The 21873-nt window shown below is 36.8% G+C and overlaps 1 protein-coding gene across 2 annotated transcripts in view; it reads left to right on the top strand.

Annotated features, from left to right (window-relative positions):
• Positions 1-21873, top strand: part of Amph (amphiphysin) — a 213050-nt gene that overhangs the window by 174000 nt on the left and 17177 nt on the right. The window contains exons 14-18 of one of the 2 annotated variants that reach the window (XM_027939668.2): positions 1347-1370; positions 4123-4155; positions 8320-8376; positions 12803-12928; positions 13352-13354. In XM_027939668.2, coding sequence (XP_027795469.1) covers positions 1347-1370; positions 4123-4155; positions 8320-8376; positions 12803-12928; positions 13352-13354 — 243 coding nt within the window. Of the gene's footprint in view, positions 1-1346; positions 1371-4122; positions 4156-8319; positions 8377-9300; positions 9304-12802; positions 12929-13351; positions 13355-21873 lie in introns of both variants that reach the window. The other variant, XM_027939671.2, reaches the window with a different exon arrangement.

Below are 21873 nucleotides of genomic sequence, written 5' to 3'. Positions count from 1 at the left end.
GTATTAAAAAAAAATAGATATTATTCCTGATGGTGTTTATTCCATTAGTCTGATGTTCAAGGATGAGTATTCCCAGAACTTAGAGTTGGGAAAGAGATTAGAACAGATTTTTGTGGTGCTACATTCGTACCATGAAATTAGGAGACCAGTGGCACCTGTATCAAGTCTGGAATCTCTTAGGGAAGGGCCTTTGTCATGGAAAAACTCTGGTTATGTGGTCTTAAGAACCCAACTTGATTTTCATGTTTCCTTTCTTTCTTTTTTTTTTTCTTAGTGGGTCTGGTATTCTGAAATGACATTGTTACTTTTTCCCCTTCAAAGAATGATGGTCATTCTCTTCTTTTCTGGAACAGCAGGTTTATACTGCATTCTTTAGGATTCTTTGAGAATCAGGGAAAGCTCTCAAGACAAGAGCTAAAGCTATCAGTTGAAAGGGTGAAACAACCTATGACTAAGTTATACTTTTTGTAGTGAGTTGGTATTACTTGTTTATTCACACACACACACACAAAAATGATGGATGGGTTGACATTCAGGGTGTTTGAATTCTAGCCTCAACTCTATATTAATTTTCTTGGAATTAAGGGGACAATGCAGAGTCTTTAGTCCTTTTTTTTTTATTCGCATATTTCATATCTTTAGTTGAAGCTGTAAAGCAGTTTTCTTCCCTAGCTGGGAGGGGTATGGTGAGGAGGAAGGTATTATATAAAAGGAGCTTCTGACTATTTCAGAGGACAGACTTCTTAGGAATGGTAAGAATGCATGATGAACATAATTGCTCATAGTTCTTATTCTTTTCAACATCCCAGGGATTTTTCCTTGTTTACAGAAAATGACTTCTAGGTTGAGGGAAGAACATCAGGAGAGTCCCTCAGGGAGTCACAGTGGTTAATATCAGATCATTCTCCACCCATAGACCTACCTCAAAAGGTGAAACCAAGTGAAAGATGAGTTTGGGGAAGATTTTCTTCAGATAACTGTGTCAGAGTATATGATACTCTGTAATTTCTTGACCTCTAGTGCTTGATCTTATTCTAGTGTTCTCAGACTTGCTTGTTTATTTGAAACTTTGCATTTCAGAGTCTGCTAAAGCTGAAGTAATGGACCAGCTGTAAAATATCCTTGCTAATGCTAAAAAATCACAGAGACTTTGTGTTTCAATTATACCTTTTCCACAGCAGTCTTAACTTTAGAACAAATCTTTCCTATTGCAAAATCAGTTGTCAAATTGAATCCCAAACCAACAAAAGCAATAGCCTTCAGCAGAATATAGTTTCTAAATAGCATGAGATTTTAATTTGCCAGTGAATTTTTCCCCTTCTTCTTCTTCTTTTTAATGCATACAGACAAGCACTGATTTGGTACAACCGGTAAGTAAATATCCAGAAAATTCTGGAATTTAAAATATTTAACATTGTTTATATACGAGGTGAATTTTAGAATGAACTTTTTTCCCCATGGCATTTCTAGTCATAGATTTAACCTTAAGTCAACTAATTTAAACACGTTCTAGTTGTTTAACTGGTGTCACCCTAATGAAGAGCTTTGTGTTTCTCATCAAATCTTACCATGGTCTATTTCATCTTATGTTTTCTTTTTCTTTGCTTTTCTGCATATTTTAAAGACTGACTCTTCAAAAAGTCTTTCCCTGTGTAACCTGATCATGGAGGAAACTCCAGACAGTGGGTTGGCTGAAGAAATTCAAAGATGTCAAAATGACATAGTTGCATTTACTTGGGGCCCTGATGCTAGTACAGACAGTGTCAGCCAGGAAATTACCCCAAGTATGACTCAAGAAGACTTTGCATGTCTCTCTGAAGCAAAGAAAGACATGAGATTATCCACCATAATATTTTCTTCTGCTGACTGGTCCACTGTAGCCGAACAGGGTGAGCATGTCCTGGGGCCAGCCCCTCCAGGTGGAAATGAATCGCTGTCCCCAAACCCCAGGAACAGGGCTGGAGTTACCATTGCTGCTACTATGGAGATGGAACAGCCGTGTGAATTACTTGATGCAGAGATGCCAGCCATGGAAATAGCTGGCCTGCTCAAAGAAGGTCATGAAGATGTTAAAAAGTCAGATGAAGAAAAAGAGAAACAGAAGATAGAAGATTCTGTTTGGGCAGGTGTGGAGACATGTCAGCAGGTAGACACTGGAACTGTTGATAATAAAGCAGTAAATGATACAGAGGAATTTGAAGAGAAAGAACAGGAAAGTACAGGAAACAAAGCAGTAAATTATCCCCAAACAATAGCAGAGCAGAATCAGGAGGCCTTCAAAATTAGTGAAATGGAAACTATGAAAGATCTAAGAGTGAGTTGTAAGGAAAGTGTAAAAACCTATGAAAATTATTTTGAGAAAACTGACCTATTAGAAAATGACATGAAAGAAGTAGATATGGAAGATGAATTTGGTAACAGAGACCAAGGGCCACATGATAGGTTTCAAGTAATAATCAATAATTGTGAAAATACAGAAGGTTCTGAAGCTAAACCTGCCAATTATGCAGACAATTTGACTCTACCTCTTCTCCGGACCAACTCTGTATCTAATATTGAAGATGCTGGTCCAGAGGGATGGGATTTAACTAGAAAAGACATACAGAATAATTTAATAAACCCTTCCAACCATGCGATGATATATTACCCAGCACAGGACAGGGCAGATGTTAAAGAAATTCAGTGTGAGAATATGTTAAATACTCCTGGGTATGACAGGGATAGCAATCAGGATGTTGTTTTATCAACAAAAATGTCAGTTCAGTCTGGGATGAGCCTTAATTATTCCCTGGAAACTGATGCAAACAAAAGAGATCAGTATTCATCTGAGGGAAAAGATTCATTAATAGAAGGGTCGGAAAGCACAACAACTGAGAGATATAGTTGTTCCATTAACTTGCCAAGAATAGCAAACACAGATCCAGGTCAAATCTGTCAGCCAACCTTAAATTCATCAGTAAATAATATGGATGTACCAGAATTCCCTGGGATACCAGATAGCCAAGCAAGTGGATTTACCAATTGTCTGGATTCTAATAACCACCAGCCTATAAGAGATATGAGAGCCATAGATAATTGCTGGGAACATGTAAATGTGGTTGAGAGTAAAGATGTAAGTGGGGAACAAGCCATTGCTAGCTGCCCAGAACAGAGTCAGGAGATAGCTAGACCTTTGGTTCTGGGAACCTCCTGGAACACTAGCACTGAGAGTTCTGATGGTTCCCAAGACAATGACATCAACAACTCAGATTTATCTGAAGATGAAATTGCTAACCAGAGATATGGATTGTTGTACCAAGAAATAGAGGCTGATAAAGACGAGGTACTTACCCCAGTATGTAGCATAGACTAGCCAAAGACTTCCGTAGGATCCGTTTTTCCTAATGTCTCTTACCTACTTCATTATCCATCACTATCTGCTTGGAGGTCTAATTGATCTCCTGGACAGATTGTCATGTACCTCTTCAAATCTGTGCAAACCAATCACAAATAGGTTGACCAAAAAAAAAAAAAAAAAAATTCTCCCAAAGCAGAATAACTACTATTGAGAATTAATAAGAATCTTCTCTTACCATTCCATTCTCTGAGTCCATTATTTCTACTTTCATTTTTACTTAGTAGTAAAAATGTGCTAAGTCACAAGCTGTACAAATTTGCTTACTATTTCTGAAGTGGTTCTACTCTAATAAGAACACAGGAAATGTTTCTACCCAGGCCCATTGAAACTGTCCCATAATTGCTGTTCATTAAAATGATGGATTATAGAAATGATTGAAAAGCTCCTTCTGGATTTTAGGTACGTCCTAGAAAGAGAGCTATTTAACCCCTCATGGTCCTTCTCTGTAATCATCTTCTCATTATTATTAAGAAAATCGGTTTTCCTTAGCACTGAGCCACATACCAACAATAATCGTAAAATTAATCTTTCATTTTTTGTCAGCCTATTTAAAATAATACAGCATGGTCTTTTACATTTCCTCAGCACTTTCATGCACAGCAACCTTTTGTATTATTTTAAAATGTGTGGTAGTTATTATTCTCTGACTTGTCTAATGGTTATTTATTAATTTTATCAAAGTGATGGGAAAAAAATAACACACTCTGATTTCCATTTCTGTCTAGGCTTCCGGTGGTTCATTTAATGGATTTACCCAGGTAAGGAATCTGTTTTCTAACAAGATCTATCTGTTGAGAATGCTGCCAAATTTTTCAATGTGACTCTATGCCACTGGTTGAATATAATGAAGAGCATCAGAACAAAATTTGACCCCACTATTTACAGATGGAGTAATGGAGACATAATAATTAGCAACACTGTAGGAGTATTATGATGAGATATGAATATAGGGCACTAGCCCAGCATATGCTAAGTTCTCTATGACTTCAGCTAGCTAATACTTGTGTTTTTAGTTATAGTGTGAACTTTTACTTTTTGCTGATTAATCTATTAGTAATTAGAATTTGTCTTGATCTGAGAGATCCCCTGAATTTAGCTGCTGGAAAAGAGTAAAGGGGATCGTTTTGAACTAAGGAGATGGGTCTTTAGAAAATATCAGAGGCTTTTAGGAGCCTCCTTCTAAGGTTTCATAGAGGAGCCACACAAAATTCATACATAGAGCCTTACTTCTTCACGCTTCTTCAGCAAAATGCCATTGAAAGATCAGAAACCACGTATTGACTTTGTCCAACAAGCCAGCATTTTCCTTGGGAGTCTGAGAAGAAGGAGCCACAAGATGGACTGTCCCATCCTCTTTATAGGTCCCAGTGGGTAGCCAGGTGTAATCCATGTAAAAGGCAGGCCTTGTGGCTACCAAGCTCCTGGTTTTGATTCTGATAACCTTTTGAAGTTTGACCTCAAATAGGCTTGTCTGTTATGAATGCTTCATGTCAAAATGTAAGACATGCACAGTTTCTGATAATTTTAGCATTTAGAATTATATAAACAGATATTCATAATATATTCATAAATTTAATTCTCTTTTTAAATTTTTCATTATTGTTCCCCATGTTACCTATAAAAACTTGAGACCCACTCCTGTACCCAAATAGAGAGACACATAATCACAAAGACAGGTGACACAATGCATCTCTTCCATCTTCAAAAACCTTGTTTGGAAGGTTGCACCTCAGGGATCATCATTCTTTCCTTATTGTTTCAAGTTTATATTTCTAATAGTTATTAATGCATATAATTTTAATAATAATGAAGTTTACACAGTTTTCCATTTTAAAACTTTAGACTATCATACATCTCCTCCATTTCTTGTTTTATAGAAGTGTGTATATTTTCTTCTCTTTTTTAACACATTCTATAGCTTTACCCTGTATCAGTGCATGTGATGTTCTTAATGCTACATCTTTATTTCTAAAACATTATCTATTGACTCAATCTCTAGAAGGTGAGAAATTACAGTGTGTTCTACTCCTACCCGCAAGTTCTCTTCTGCATCTTACTCTTCCTCTGATGGAGTTCCTTCATAGTCATCCAGTCATTTTGTGGCAATATTTTAGTGACATAAGTGCTAACAGCCAAGTCATGAAGTTTACATTTCCATTTCATGTCAATTTTTTTTTTTTGTTTTGGTTTAGAGGATATTTGTGAATCTTGTGTGTTTGCCTGTTGATTGGTTTGCTTAGGTTTCTAGGTGCCAGGGGAACCCCCTACTCTAGAACTAAATAAACCTTTTCTCATTTTGTTGAAATATTGGATATGAAAGCAGTTTCATCTTGAAGAAATTGCTCTCCTTCTGGGCTCACTGTAGTTGGAGCTGTGTACTCTGAGCCTACGACCTGCTGTTCTCCCGTAATGTTTATCCCACGATTGCCTTCATCCCTCTGGGCTGTCAATCTCCTGCTTTCTGGATGAAAATCACCCTTATTTGTGGTTTAATCCCTCAATTGGATTCAGCACATCCTCCAGTAACTTCTTGAGGGAAATGTCTGTAGGAGGTATAATCATGACTCTACACATCTGAAAATGTCTTCATATACCTAAAGAACTGTTTTAATATTATGCGAAAAGTTGTAAATGAATTTTCCTTTAGAATTTTAAAGCCATTCCTCTACTCAGTTCTAACTCTTAAATGTTGCCTGTGAAAACCATATTATGATTCTTGAAACTTAAGAAACCTTCTCTCTCTTTCCTTCCCCACATTCCTCTCTGCTCATCTTCTCTCTCTCTCTCTCTCTCTCTCTCTCTCTCTCTCTCTCTCTCTCTCTCTTTCTCTGGAGCAGTAGAATCTTCTTTTAAGCTCAGGGTTTCTTAAATTTTTCAAGGATGGGTTATGATCTGAGTCTCTTTTCATTCATTGTTCTAGATCCTTTTATTCCAAAATTTATATCTTTTGGTTTAGGGGAATTCTGAAGTTATTTTTTTTTCACTAATGATTTCTCTTTTGGTTTTCTTTTTCTCTCATTCTGCAGTGCTTCTCTTTTTCATATGATATCTTCCTGAAATAGTCCAATTAACCTTTTCTTCTCATTTCCTTTTCTCCACTTTCTCTGCTTTCTACCTCTTCCAACAGATCTTTCATCCTGTACGTTTGTCATTTTCCAAGGGCTCTACTTATTCTTGGATATTTGTTCTTTAATAGCATCCTCTTCTTGTATTATGAATGCCACATCTTCCATTTTATTTCTGAGGATATTAGTAACCATTTTTGTAGCTATATTTTTTCATACAAATTCTTTGTTTCTTCCACTTGCATTTTTTAAAATTTAGTTTTTCCTTTTCATTTTTGAGGCTTTTCTCAAATCTCTGGAATCTTGACTGAATAATTGTATTTAAAGTGGGATGATAAGAAACTAAGTAGAAACGTGTATAAGTTGGTAGGCCTCATTGACTGTGGGCATTGTTGTAGGACTTTCCAGCTCATATTTTCTGTTGAGAGCTCCTAATGTCAGATTTTTTAGGATTTTTCTTTTAAGCTGGTCAGACTCCTTAGGGAAGATTCCTATGGTCTCCTGTTTTGAGGAGTATAAGCCTGGCTGTACTGTAACAGAAGACACATGTTCTCCATACTTATTATATAAATGCTCACTTATTCTTTCTACTTTCCTAATATACCCTTGTGTCTCCCAGCCCAGAACCCCACTGTTTCAGTCTCAGCAGAAAGTCTTCTGCTGGATAGGAAGGCTCATGCTGTGTTTTCAGAATAGGTGAGAGTATTTTGAGACTTACTCACTTAATTGTTTTTTTTTTTTAGTTGTAGATGAACACAGTAATTTTACTTCATTTATTTATTTTTGTGTGGTGCAGAGGATCAAACCCAATGCCTCATATATGCTAGGAAGCACTCTACTACTGAGCTACAGCCCCCAGTCTTTGGTCACTTTTTGATAGACTTTGAACCAGTTCCCCTGTCTTGAGCAGCCCCCCTGCCTCCCATTTCCCTTGGTTACCTACACATTGAATCCTTGATTCTTTGGGAGCAATGAATTGGGTTGATTTGTGACATTTCTGTCATCATCTTTCAACACAAATCATTTGGATCCACCAAGTTACTTAGTGCTTATTCAATGGCTTTCCAAATTAAAATTTTGTTAATTATCTTTCTTCCCATTCGTCTCATCCTGTGGTATTATGCCTTTAAAAAAATATCCCTTTATAGTAGTTTAGTTTAGATTCTGTAGGTAACAAAATTATATTACACACATTCAAATGACCGTCTTTAACCAAAGTCTTTGATTCCTCTTTTCTGTGGGGAGCCCCTGATGTCAGATTCTTCAGGCATATTTTTTCCCTTGAGATGGTGAGATTATCTGGGAAAGACTCTTTGGTCTCCCATCCAGAAGGTACAGAGCTTGGCTACCAGTACAATGGGAGATGAGCCTTGTGTCAGAGACCATTATTCCTTATGATGTCTTCTAGATTGAGGTTTCAGATCAATGAGAATCCTTTTAAAAGGTTTTATTTTTTTTTATTTTAATTTTTTATTGTTGGCTGTTAAAAGGTTTTAAATAACACATAAATAACCCTTTCTGTTAAGTGATATAGTGAGAGTGCATTGCCATTATTTTAAAAAGTTTGAAGGTTAATTTCAGGTGTAAAACTACTAATTTCTAATTTGGTGTCACTATCCAGAAGAGAATCTATGCAAGAAAGATGTCCCCAAAGCCAGTGCCCTTTGCTTTTATGACTCTCACAATGTACTGTTAACCAAGATTTATATTTAGAATAACTATGGTTAATGTTTCATTTTCATTTTTGTTTCAGTGATTTTAAAAAGGGACCTTTAAAACTTAGAAATGTATTTATCAACAAACTGACAATAGCTAACTTAAATATCTTTTAAAGAAGTGTTTTCTCCTCATTTTCAGCCCCAGGATACTTCATTATTTACAATACAGACAGATCAGAGTATGATTGGCAGCTTGGTAAGTTGATGTGGGTCTGTATCTTTGGGAAGTTGTCAGATACCACCAGATGTGGTAATGCTAATATAAATTGATCATTCTGGTTTGTCTAGAGTTTGAATATCTAGAATGTGATTTCTGCAGTTGCCTCTTTTGTAGAAATCAGGAGGGAACACATCTATAAAATTTTACTGTGATTTTGAGTTTGTTTACTCCTATTTATAAAAGGCACAGTGTTCCCAGCAAAAACCAAAGTATTTTAGGTATAGGCCTCAGTGGAGAACAGTGGATCTATCAAGGATGTGAATATTTCCATGTAATTGGAACTTAAGCTACAGGATTGAACATGAATTTGCTTTAAGAATTTATGCTTCAAAATTCTTCTTATTATTATTTTTTATTTTGGAAATAAGAGCACCCTGCTTCTCATCTCATCCCTTCATCTTGTGAGTTATAGAAAGAAGGAATGTAGAGTGTGGAGTTGTGGTTCCTAATTCAATGGAAAATAAGAGTAGAGAAATCTTAGGGAATGAGCAGGAGGCAGAAAGAGTTAGACTTGGCATTAAAGGAGATTCTTCTCTAAGATTGGTGTTGCAGTTACCATAGGAAGCCCTTTCTGCAGTATCTTACCAGAAAGCTGAATGAAGAGACCTTGAGACATGTGATTTGTGAGCTTGACACTGCTGCATTACAGAAGACTTTGTCTCTGTGAGGGTTAGTTCATGAGAGTTATTTGCAACACTATGATTTTCCCATGTACATAATGTATGATTATCCCAGCTTCCACCTTTCTCTCTGGAAACTTGGAATTAAGTTTAAGTAGAATGAATTTTTCATTTTAGACTATTTCAATTTTAAGATGGGAATTCTGTTCTAGGACATTTGTCTTAAAGGTTAATTTGATAGTTTTGCAAGACAAGTGTGTCTCTACTACCTTGCCTGTAGATTGTTATACTTTTTTTTCCCCTGCCACTACCAAGTTAAATCTCTATGGCCTGCAAATAAATATTTGAATGCTTCCAAAAGAAATTATATGGTGTCAGTTTTGGAGCCAGAGAGACTCATTCTTCATGTTCATTGATGAATCTCAGCCTGGGTAATAGATCTGAAGGATGAGATTTTTAATTATCAATTGTGAATTGTTTAAGAAAAATTGAGAAATCCTAGCATAAAAACCATTATTTGGTTATAATTATTTGGTTATAATTAAAGTAACAATATTACTTTGATGAAGAAGATTCAGGCCCAGAATCCTATGGCTTTTAAATTTCTTTGAACATTTCCCTTTGTCCTTAGTTAGTTGTAGGAGCTTTCATGCCTGCCCTTCTCCATATATCTTCTCTGAAACAGACACCATGCCTCTTCTTTCTCTTGGGAACTTAGCTTCTCGTTCCCAGCAATAGAGGTGCTGCTAACATTCCTTATGTTGTGAGGAACTATGAAATCACAGTAATCCTATGTTTCTCAGTATATTGTGATTATACAGGATCTTTTTTAGGGGCAGGAAAACTCCCTAAAAATAATGTTTCATTGACTGTTCTGAGAAGGTAGGCTTGAAATCTAGTACTCAGCTATACATCTCCCAGCCTGCATCTCATGGCCCCACAGATCATCCCTAAAGTACAAGATGAAACCCTTTTGAACCCCAAAACCTTGCTCAGGGCTCAGAGTTTCCCCCAAGGACCTTTGCAATTCTCTCTAAAATAGCTCTCCCAAGATCTGAGAAGGCAGGCACCATACTGAATTGTGAATAGACTCTTAATTCATTCTTCCATACCATCTTCTCTGCCTCTGCATTGACCTGGCTTCATCATATCACAGAGGACTCCAGAACATGCACAACAAGGCCACGCTGTCAATTTTATTCTAAGGGAAGCATTCCATTTTTGAACCCCAAACAAAACCATTGTAGCATTCTGCGGCCACCAATACATTTAAATGGTCTCTCTCTTCTCTGAATGTATAGTGACTGCTACTTCAGATAATAGGAAATCATTACCAGCACTCCCAAATAGTTTAACATGATATTAAGTCATTAGCAGCATCTGTCAAGGGAGATATCCTGTAGGAAAAAAAAAAAAAAAAAGAGGAGGGTGGGGTTGAGGCAGGGCACAATTCCTGTAGAACTATTTAGATCTTTCCACAAGATCTTGCTTACAATTTATATTTGTTTTTCTCTCTATTCTGAAAGAATATCTACAGATTTTATGCTACCTTAAAAGAAATAGAAGACACTTCTATTTCTAAATTAGAATAGCAGATTTTATGTGCAATCATGCTTCATTCTTACCTATCATTCAGTGAGCTACATTTGTCTCCTTTTAATTTAAGTTGCAATGTCATAATATTTGGTATGATATGATAATATGGTAAAATGTGTTGTGGCTTAAGAGGACATAACCAGACCTATATCCTCTGTACAGCCATTACATTGGTCAATTTCAGCAAGCAAATGCAATTAGACTTATTTATAAAGTCACCTTAGTTATTCTTGCTACAGCATACAATTTCAGAATTTTCTCAGACTTCTAGAAACCCAGACTCTGATGCAAACAACTGTTTTGCATTTTAAATTATCCTTGCATTTCTTTAAATATAGAATGATAAATGTATTTGACTCATACTTTGAAACTTCTCTTGGCTCCAAATCTGCCTTCAGACTTCCTCCACAGCATAGACTCACCTGCCAGGGAATAGCACCTGCCCAGGGAATTCTATGTGCTTTGTCAAATAGCCCTTTATGTCCTCCATTGTGTAGGTCATTTGATACCATCCTCTGGAGAAAATTACCTTGACTTCCCAGGTGGAAATATCATATCCTGAGCTTTTATAGCATCTGCTATGAAAACTTGTTCCATTATGAAGATAATTCTTTTTGAACAATAAAAGTGAAGTCTTTTCCAATAAAGAACACCTGAGATCATATTAGAGTAAATTCGATCTCACTGTTTCTTAAAAATTGTGTCAGACCATCTCTTAAAGGTTATAAAAGCCTATAAAAATATCAAATCTCTGCATACTTGTCTACCAATGTGTCTTTTAATTTTACTGTCCTTTGAAAAGATCAGTGGTGTGGTCAAGGCATGCATCACAATAAATGGTTTGGTGGAGGGCATAAAAAATGTAATTTATATATTTATCCAACACTAGGCAATTCATTATTTATTTTATATAACCTCAGCATAAGTTTTCTTGTAACTTCTCCATGAAACTTGTCATGTGCACTGACTTAGGTAAACATACAAGAGAAACAGATGTAGCTTTTGGTTACTTAAGGTGAGAATCTCTTAGAACTTAACTGATTTCTCCAAAGTATTAATTGGAGTCTTATTACTATTCTTGGAACATAATTTTAAAATTTTTTTGCAGTTTAAATGGAAAAGTTCTGATGGAAAAAGATCTTAATGACCCCTCTAGTGTTCATTTATTTAGTGAAATGGTCATGCTGGATAAATATGTTTATTACAGTAATGACAAAGAGAGAATATTGGCAGTATCTGTGGTGATATACATTAGCTATGGCATTTTAATGGTCTGTTGTTATTTTATAGTGTTAATTTTAAAACAAAAAGTCTTGAGCTAAGAGATGCCAGAGATCTGATTCAGTATATAATTAGAATTAAGATGATATGTATGTATAGAAGTCCCATGGGGAATGAAAAGACCTCACCTTGCCCACACAATTAAAAGGATCTAATTGATACCATGGAAAGTACTGCTCTGTGGTTCTTTGAAGAATTAGTTTATTGTATGAATTAAATGGATTGCGAAGGATTTTGTCGGAGAGAGAAGGGAAAGAGGGATTATTTTAGAAATTTACAACAGACAAACAAAATATTTATAGTTGTGCTTCAAGCAGCCATGTGGCTAGGCCTGCTGTCCCCTAGCTTTGGAGATGGCATCCTAACTTCATAGTGACCTATAGAATCAAATGAATACATTTTAATCTAAATATGGGGATGGCCCCTCACTTTTTTTTGTACAATACATATTAACAGCATTAAAAGATCCCAGAATTGTGTTCCCTGAAATTTCTTCCTCACTCCTTTCAACAAGCAAATATGGGCCCTCCTAGGGTTTCTGTGTCTCTCCTCTAAATAGCAGAAAGTATCATTTTAAGAACTTTTTATAGCTGTCAAAAAGAAATGAGTAGCCAAAATTGTGGTGTTTGCCTGACTTCAATGAAATGCATGTAGTTCTTGGTGATGAAAACAGAGAAGCTTAACAAGATTCATTTCTGTAATGGTCCATTATGCCAAATGGGAGGGAATTTTATCTGTTTCCAGCACGGATTTAATGAAGTTAGTAGCTACCTATACGATGACAAAAAAAACAAAAAGAAAAAACAAACAAACAAAAAAAAAAACCTTTATTATCTAATATTCTATAATGTTACCTATTGACATGTTGAATCTTTTTCCTCTAACCCCAAAACAAACAATCCAAGGCTGAATCTGAACAGGTTCCACCCTCAGAGCCAAAAGCAGAGGAACCTCCTGCTGCTGCTGCACCTGTTGTCGGGCTGGACCTTGGACTGGAAACTAGGGCTGAGGAGCCAGTGGAGGAGGCAGTGGTGAGAGAAGCCTTCCTTCCCCATCCATTTACCTTGCTGCCATCATCTTGCTCATCTCCTGACCCTGTGTATCACTTCCCATCCATGCCTCACTTTGTCCAAACAAATTTCGTATCTGTCATGGTTCCCCCAGTTCAAGTAGCCTTTGTTACTTTGACAATGAAACTACATGCCTTTTCATTTTATTAAAAACAGGAAGATACCCAGAGAGCTGATGTTATGATCTAGAGAAAACTGCAGTGTTGCCACAGGCATGACTCTTTAAGAAGGGCACCTTGATTCTTTCCGATACTCTCCCTTTTGTGATATTACTTGCAGGGAATCAGACTTGCCAGTTCAGTGCTCCACCTATGATGGCTGGAGACCCATCCTTAACTAGGGACCAACTTATATGTGATAAAAATAAGAGTAAGAACTTTACAGATTGTGTGATCACACTAATTGCATATAATGTTAGTTTTGTATGTTGGTAAAGGCACAGTGAGGGACTGAAATTTCGTATTCCAAACCCATGAATCTATTAGGATTTCTATGTATACAGCTAGGAATAGTGGAAATCAACTCTGTTCTGTCTCTGAGGATAATGGGGACCTTGAGGATGTATGGCGATCCATCTGTCTGTCTGGACACCTGCTTTTACCCTGATTCATGCTGCTATAAAAAAAATTCTCATTGCAAACTGGGATGAGATCTAATATGCACCAAGTTCATGAAATATAAAGTTGAAAATGCCAGTGTTGAGTGAAAGGTATATATTTATGAAATGCAGTAAAATGTCTCTCAATAATGTCAATTAAGGTGCTATTATTACAGCCTTCACAGAATATACAGAAATAAGAAAAACAATTTCCCTATTACTGAAAGTAGGATTTCCTAGGTTAGATGCCTAGAAAGAGGAAAGCTATACTTCATGTTACTGCATGAGGTCACTTCACTGAGTAGTTCATTTATCAAATCAACAGTTTATAAGTAGAGAAATAAATAATAGGGATAGATAGTGACTGGACATAGTAATTAATAATGACTCAATTATCATATTTTCTATTTAAAGACATAGAGTTAGATCTAGTCTTGTAGGGAAAACAAGAAATGTGTTCATCTGGGGGTAAATCGCTCCACATATTTGTCTTTTTAATTACTGCTATAATTAAGGAGATAGTTGATTTTAAAATGAATATGCCCAATGACAGGGAGTTATAAAGACACTGTTTTAGTCAGCTTTTTGATTGTAGTAGCAATGAGACCTGACAAGAACAATTAGAGGAGAAAAAGCTGATTTGGGCTCCGTTTCAGAGGTCTCAGTTAATAGATGACCAACTCCATAGCTCTGGGGCCAAGATGAGGCAGAACATTATTGCTGAAAGGTAGGGTGGAGAGAAGCAGATCAGGAAATGACAACAAGGAAGGAGAATGAGAGCTCTGATCATCAGGGACAAAATATTAACCCCAAAGACATGTCCCCATGTCCTATCTACTCTAGCCACATCCTACCTGCCTACAGTCACCACCCAGTTAATCCATTGCCATGGACTAATCTACTGATTCAGTTACAACTCTCATCATTTATCACCTCTGAAACTTCTTGTGTTGTCTTATACGTGAACTTCTGAGAGATACCATATATCCAAACAATAACAGATACTGGTTAGGATTTGAAGGAAATTGATTCCGAAAGTTCTCATCAAATTTCTCTTTTGAATGGCAGCACAGTCTTCATCTTCACCAGTGCTTTTGAACTACACTGACACTAGTGCCCCAGGCTATTCAGTGTTAGGCCTAATGCATAATGCCCATGTCTTTGAGCTGGGACAGCATTTGATGTGCAGTAGGTGGGAGATGTGAGTAGACAGCTAACCTACAGACACCTACATGGATTCTCTCTGATCCCTTCTCAGACTGCCATGATCACCTACCAACTCATACTTATCCCCATTCTAAAGTTCTAGAAGTAACTTTTTAATAAAATCCAAGTTCATTGGTTTTCTAATTAATAATATTCACAACTACCCATTATCAAATACCTACTAAGTAGTACCTAATATATTACAGATTAAGTATCCCTTATCTGAAATGCTGAGACCTGAAATATTTTTAATTTCAGATATTTTTTTAAATTTTAGAATACTTGTATATACATACTGAAATATATTACAGATGGTACCCTAGTCTAAACAAGAAATTCATTTATGTTTCATAATTTTTTATACATATAAACTGAATGTAATTTTATGTAATATATTTTAGTGTTCCTCACATGAGGCCAAGTGTGGAATTTTTTATTTCCGGCACTATTTTGTCAGATCCCAAAATGTTTTGAATTTTGGAGCATTTCAGATTTTGGATTTTCTAACTGGGGTCGCTGAACCTGCACATGACTTATAATCTTTTTAACTGAGGGTGATTTAAAAAATATTTAGCCAACTATTATACAAGCATCAACCATTACTAAATCCCTAATGCTGGATAAGAAGCTATTTGGGTGAATTTTTATTCTAAAAATACTTTTCCACCTTATAGGTAAACTTTAGACGATCAAAAATGGCAATTCTTTGTGAAATATAAGGCAATTAGAGTGTCTTTGGAAGGATTCAGGCATGTCCTGAGACCCAGAGATGATATAAGAATAATAGATGCAGAGCTCATAGTGTGAACCACTCTTTCCAAAAAGAAAAATAAACATCAAGTTCATTTCTCTATATGGGCTGAGAAATAGTAGTAATAGTGTTAAATAATATACTCACCAAAATATACTCACCTAAAGTGCCTGCTTTTCATGTTTCCTAAATAGACTTGGATGAAGCACTTCTTCCCTTCTACATAGAAGAATTATACCACATAGAATATAGTTTTGATTTTGAGAGTAGATATATATCTTCTTTCTTCTGGTCATTTTATTTGAATTCTTTTTTATATATATAAAAGAAAGACTTCTTTTTTTGTTAGATGTATGGTATTTAGTTATAAAAACAAAAACCCACACCTTGTCCCTAGCATTAATTAATAGGCGGCTATGGTTGTCATCCGTCAGGACTGGGTTGATGTGACCTTTGGAGGTAATCCTTTTTACTGCTGAAATGTCACCACACAGTTATTAGTTCAGCTTTTGACAGAATGCATTTCATCTGAGGTGAGGTGAAGTTTGTGGTGGCTTTGTTAAGAGAGAGAGAGAGAGAGAGAGAGAGAGAGAGAGAGAGAGAGAGAGAAAAGAAAAGAAAAAAAGAATCAAGTCTAAGATCAAGTGTAATTTATAGAACAGGAAATTTTAGTAGTGGTTCCCAAAGAAACCTGAGGTTTTTAAGAAACATTTAATTACTATATTTCTGTTTTGTTTTGTTGTTTTATTTCCCACATATTGTCTTTGTTTTTTTCTTAGAAAATCAAATTTTACCAGTATGTCTACAGGATACATTTTAAAATCAACACTCTTACTTTACTTTTTCTAGACGTTTCTGTTATGTGAGTAATGAAAACAAACTTCAGAAAACAATGGATTTCAGTGTTTATTTTATTATATTTATTTCATCAGAGAATTAAGTTAAAAATGCAGATAAATATATGTATAGAATCAATTCATAATATATAATTTAGTCATAGTTGACCATTTACCATGTGTGCAATTTCTTTTATTTTTTTAATCTATTTTTTTTTTGAGAGAGAGAGAATTTCAATGTTTATTTTTCAGTTTTTGGCGTACACAACATCTTTGTTTGTATGTGGTGCTGAGGATCGAACCCGGGCCGCACGCATGCCAGGCGAGCGCGCTACCGCTTGAGCCACATCCCCAGCCCCTGTGCAATTTCTTTTAAAGGAATAAAATTTTAATTGCATTTTCTTTAAGGGAGGCCCCTTCTATTTTTCTCTAAATTCCTGTCAGCTGATGTGAAGTAGACCCTTTTTTTGCCTATTATTTTAAAAGAAATAATGTGCTGTAATTAAATTTAAGGTTAGTACAACTTAACATGTAAAAGAAGAAAAATTGAAGTAAAGATGTTTTTAGAATAGTTGGAGAATCATGGGGATGATGAAACGTTATTGACCCAATTATTTGAGTACCTACTTTTGGTTTTGCTGTGGTTTGTTTTTTAAAAATTTTAACAAACATATGTTGACTCATCAAGACAAATTACTCCAATAAGAATATACTAGAGTTGCCAGAGTATATCCTCTGAACTCCCTCGATAGGAATATTTCTGTCTGCTTGAATAGAATGCCTGTGTTCATTTCTCTTTCTCTCAGTTGAGAGGGATATTTGAATCTTCCTAGTTATAGGCACAGTTCTAGCCCTGGGGAACACAGTGATGCAGGAAACAGACATGGCTCCTGCATCCTGCTTTCCAAACTTGGAGTGGAGATTGACATTACACAGAGCTCAGGGACTCCTTCTGCAGCAGTCATATAAATGGGGAACAGTATTTCAGTTTTCTCCATGTGCAGAGTAAGCATGAGAGCTGGGGTTTCCACTGTACCTCAAGATGTGATCTCCCAATGTCAGAGAAGATACCAAAGACTAGATGAAGCCAGGGAACTTGATTTACTGTCTGTCCTTTGTTGACACAGAATCACTCAACTCTAAACTCTAAGTGCTCAAATTGAAGTATGCATGCTTTAAATTAAAATTTTATGATAAAAAATACACATGTATGTGTATGTGTGTCTTTTATTTTTTAAAAAGAGCCTTGGAGATAGACATAGCTTTTTACCTTTCTCAGAAAAAAATTGTAGAAATGGTTAGTTTCTGAGTTTGATTATATTTCCATTAGGATCTAATTATATTTTCAGCATTCCTCAGGCCAAACAGGAGATTCTATTTTTGTCTTCTTCCACAGTGCCCAGCACAGAACAGGGTGTGTGACACATGCCAAGCAAATTCTCAATTGTTGTTTTGCTGTTTGGTTAACACTGTTGTTTAGGAGTCTTGAAAAGTTCTATAGTTTAGTCTCTTTAAATGAAAATATGTTCATTTTCTCTTTCTTTCCCTCTTTCCTTCCTCCCTCCCTCCCTCCTTCTTTCTCTCTCTTCCTCCCTCCCTCCCCCTCTTTCTCTTCCTCCCCCCACTCTCTTTCTTCCCTCCTTCCTCCCTCCCTCCCTTCCTTCCTTCCTTCCTTCCTTCCTTCCTTCCTTCCTTCCTTCCTTCCTTCCTTCCTTCCCCATTCAGATACTTTGGTTTTTTCTATTTAGGAAAAAAAAGGCACTTGTCATCAAAAGCAGTGCTAATTTTCTTTTTCTGCTTCAGAGTATCTTTGTGGCATCTAAACCTCATTGTCTCAGATGTAAAAATGGAGTTAGTAATGATTGTTATTTGCAATTAAGCTACAAAACTTAAAATTTTTCCTATGAGGGCTTAGAAATAATATGTCTCATTAGTTTGAGCATCTGGCACATCAAGTACCTCCATCAATTACATTTTGATGATATTATCATGATCGTCCTCGTGAAAAGTTGATGAGAAGCAAATCAACAAAAGCAGGCAAAACACATGCTTGGGAAGGAGATGGCAGCCTTGGGACAATGACAATGCTTTTCCAGTTTTGCCTCTTTTCACATATGATAAGGGACCTTATATCTCTGTCTCCTGCATCACAGATTTCCTTTTGGTTCCTAAAGAATCTGTGTCCCAACAACATTGTTCTTCTTAAGAGGACTCTGTCTCTTCTGGAGTCCTTCACTCTGAGTCCTTTGGTAGGGGATTTCCTGGCCTTCTTTGCCAGGGCACAGTGAGTATTCAGAGAACTGGGATGCTGTCTCAGCTGTGCCCTCCTTTGAGGTGGTTTTAAATGGAGGACAAAAGGCAGATGACCTCCAGGTACATCCAATTTCAAGTGTCTGGGCCTTGATCTTTTCTAGGAAGAGATGAAGGTATCCAGGAATAAAATGAAGGTAATGAGACTGGGGCCATCATCACACATCTCAGAGCAGGTTGGCCTAGGTTTGTTATTTATTCCATCTCCAGAACAAGGAGCTATTGTTACTGGATACGTGGCTGGTACTGTTTTTAACCACCTAGCAGCAGCTGAGTAGCACACACAGACATCCATCTTCTCTGCTTTCTGAGATTTGATATCCCAAAGGCCTTCTTGAACAGGCCCAAGTGAGAATTCTGTAATGTTATTTGTTCAGTGTTATCATAATTATATGTGAACAGAAACATCAGGATTCAGATTGTTCTTGCACAATGGGGGAGCCGTGTGTGTGTGTGTGTGTGTGTGTGTGCTTCTGAGAACTGAAACCAGGGGCATGTTACCACCGAGTCACTGAGCTTTTTTATTTTTTATTTTGAGACAAGGATAGACTCAAACTTATGATCTTCCTGCTTGAGCTTTCCTAGTCATTGAGATTACAGGTATGCACCCCCATGCCTGGCTGCCTAGTGATTTTTAATTGTTACTTTTAGCATGTACTTTTTATTGATGTAAAATTCATATAACATAAAATAAATCACTTAAACGTGAACGGTTTAGTGGCATTTGGTACATTCATAATGTTCTACAACTATCACCACTGTCTAGTTCCAAAACATTTTCATGACCCCGGGTTAAAATCCCATACGCATTGTGTTAATCAGCTTTTCATTGCAGTGACAACACTACCTGACATGAGCAACTTAAATGAGGAAAGATTTATTGTACCTCACAGTTTCAGAAGTTTCATTTCATGGTCCGCTGGCTCCATTGCTTTGGGTCTGAGGTGAGGCAGGACATCAGGGTGGAAGGGCATGGCAGGGGAAGGCTGCTCTCCTCATGGCATCTGAGAATCAGAGAGAGAGAGAGAGAGAGAGCGAGAGGGAGAGAGAGAGAAAGGGGCTAGTAACCCACTTCCTCTAACCATGCCCTGCCTGCCTACAGTTTCCACCTCCCCCCCAGTAGTCCATTCCCATTATGCATCTGTCAAATGGATTAATCCACTAATAATCCCTCATTATCTAATAACTTTCCCAAAGCCCCACCTCTGGATATTGCTGCTTTGGGGACAAAATCTTCAACACATTAACTTTTGGGGCACATTCCAGATCCACGGCTTAGCACCTGTTTAGCAGTTACTCCCATTGTTTTCTCCCTCAGTCCTTGGTTCCTGCCAGTGGCCCTTCTAGCTGTATGGATTTATCTGTTTTGGATTTTTCATATAAATGGACTCATACCATATATGATTAATTATATGTATACTTTGACATATCCTTTTTGTCACATACTAAATCTAGTACTTTAGCTCAGTGTCTCTAATATGGCTTCAGTTGTAATTGACCTCAGGATAAAAAACTCATAATCTCTTTCTTAGTTCATATTGGCCTCATTTCATAACACTCCACTGAAACCATTCCTGGCCATCAGTACCACTAGGTAGTCTGTAGACTACCATTCAAATGCTAAGAAAGACAACTTATTTCAATACTAAAACCCTAAACCCCAATATCAAGCCCAGTTCCACCCCATATGTGGGGTCAGAATTTAGACCTGAAAGAATCACACTGCTGTATTCTACTGGTTCAGCTCTCTCACTCTATGGGTGACAGTGCAGAGATTTCTTGAGTTCATAGATAACATGAATGTAACCCCCAGATCAATGTGTGCTGATACCCTTCTTGCACTTTCTTATTCTGTTCATCCCCTCAAAACCTCCAGAGTCAAAGGCCCTTTGATGCTTAGACCACTCTTTATTAGTCTTACATAGACATGAGCAGGAACCATAAGCATAATAAGGAAAAAGTGCTTGATTTGAAATCAGATATCTCTTCCTTTCCCTGGAAAATTGCCTTTGGTTCCAACATTGAGTGTGAAGCAGCTCAAATGCTACCTTTGAGAAGTCTTGTGTGTGGCCTGAAGTGAAAGATATAGTATGACCAAACTACCAAGAGAGGTTAAGTTTTAGTAAAAACCTAGAAGGAGGCAGTTTGATCAGTGACAGCCACTGCTTTACATATCATGCAAAGATGATATAGCTAGGCAGGATAAAATGTTTATTTTGAAGCAAAGGCATTTTAAAAAACAACTCCAAGGATAGAGGCATAGCTCAGTGGTACACCATTTACTTAATGGCATACATGAGACCCTGGCTTTGATGTTCAACACTACAAAAAAAATTTTAAAGTCAAGTTAAACAATCTCTAACAAACTATTGGCAAGTTCCATAGAAACTGTCCATTGTGGCTGCTCCAGAAACCACTATTTTCACATCTCCCCATCTCTGAGAAAGCATAATATTTACTTTAGTTTCAAAAGACTCAACCACTCCTGTTTGCTTTGTAGATAAATCATGAATTCTAAATACTGATATGAGTAATTATTGGATATTCTGCCATGTCTTCAAAGGCCAAATTAACAAAAATGAAATAATTATCTTTGGTACCTCTGCAGAAGACCTTAATTTTTCAAGGAAGTTGTGTAGCTAATTCCAACAGTTGTTGCCTTGGCAACCTGCTGCCAGCCATTTGGTTGCACCAGGACCCAGCAGCTAAGACTTTGTGATAGGACTGCAGGCAAGCCTAGGAGAGCAGATGAAAACGATGATTGAGATGAAAATTAGGGAGGGTAATTCCTACTAAATTCCTTTAATAAAAAGTACATAAATGTGTAAAAAAATGTACAGTACCAGATACTACCTTTGAAAGGAATTCCACTGGGGCTATCATTGCAAGGGAGAATTTGCCTTTATTGTCTGACTGGGGTAAATTTTTGACTTAGTGTGTTTTCTACATAATTTGTGTGAAGAGGAGTACTAGCCACCAGCCTGTGTCTTTTTATAGGATTCTTCTCTCTGGGACTATAGCTACCTCTTGAGCATTTCTTTAAAATGGATCCTGAAGAAAATTTTGTCTTTTCATAAAAATACCAGGATCTTTAGACAAGTCAAGAGCTTGAGTTAGATCTAGAGTTAGGAGTGGGCAGTGAAAGGCAATAGTAGCCTGTGGCTGGGATTCTCACCATGCTTATCTCCTTTTGCTATCTTCTTGA

This window comes from Marmota flaviventris, chromosome 1 (assembly GCF_047511675.1).
Source record: "Marmota flaviventris isolate mMarFla1 chromosome 1, mMarFla1.hap1, whole genome shotgun sequence".
Classification (NCBI taxonomy): domain Eukaryota; kingdom Metazoa; phylum Chordata; class Mammalia; order Rodentia; family Sciuridae; genus Marmota; species Marmota flaviventris.
Note: the sequence above shows the minus strand (reverse complement) of the source record. Positions and strands in the feature narration are given on the sequence as shown.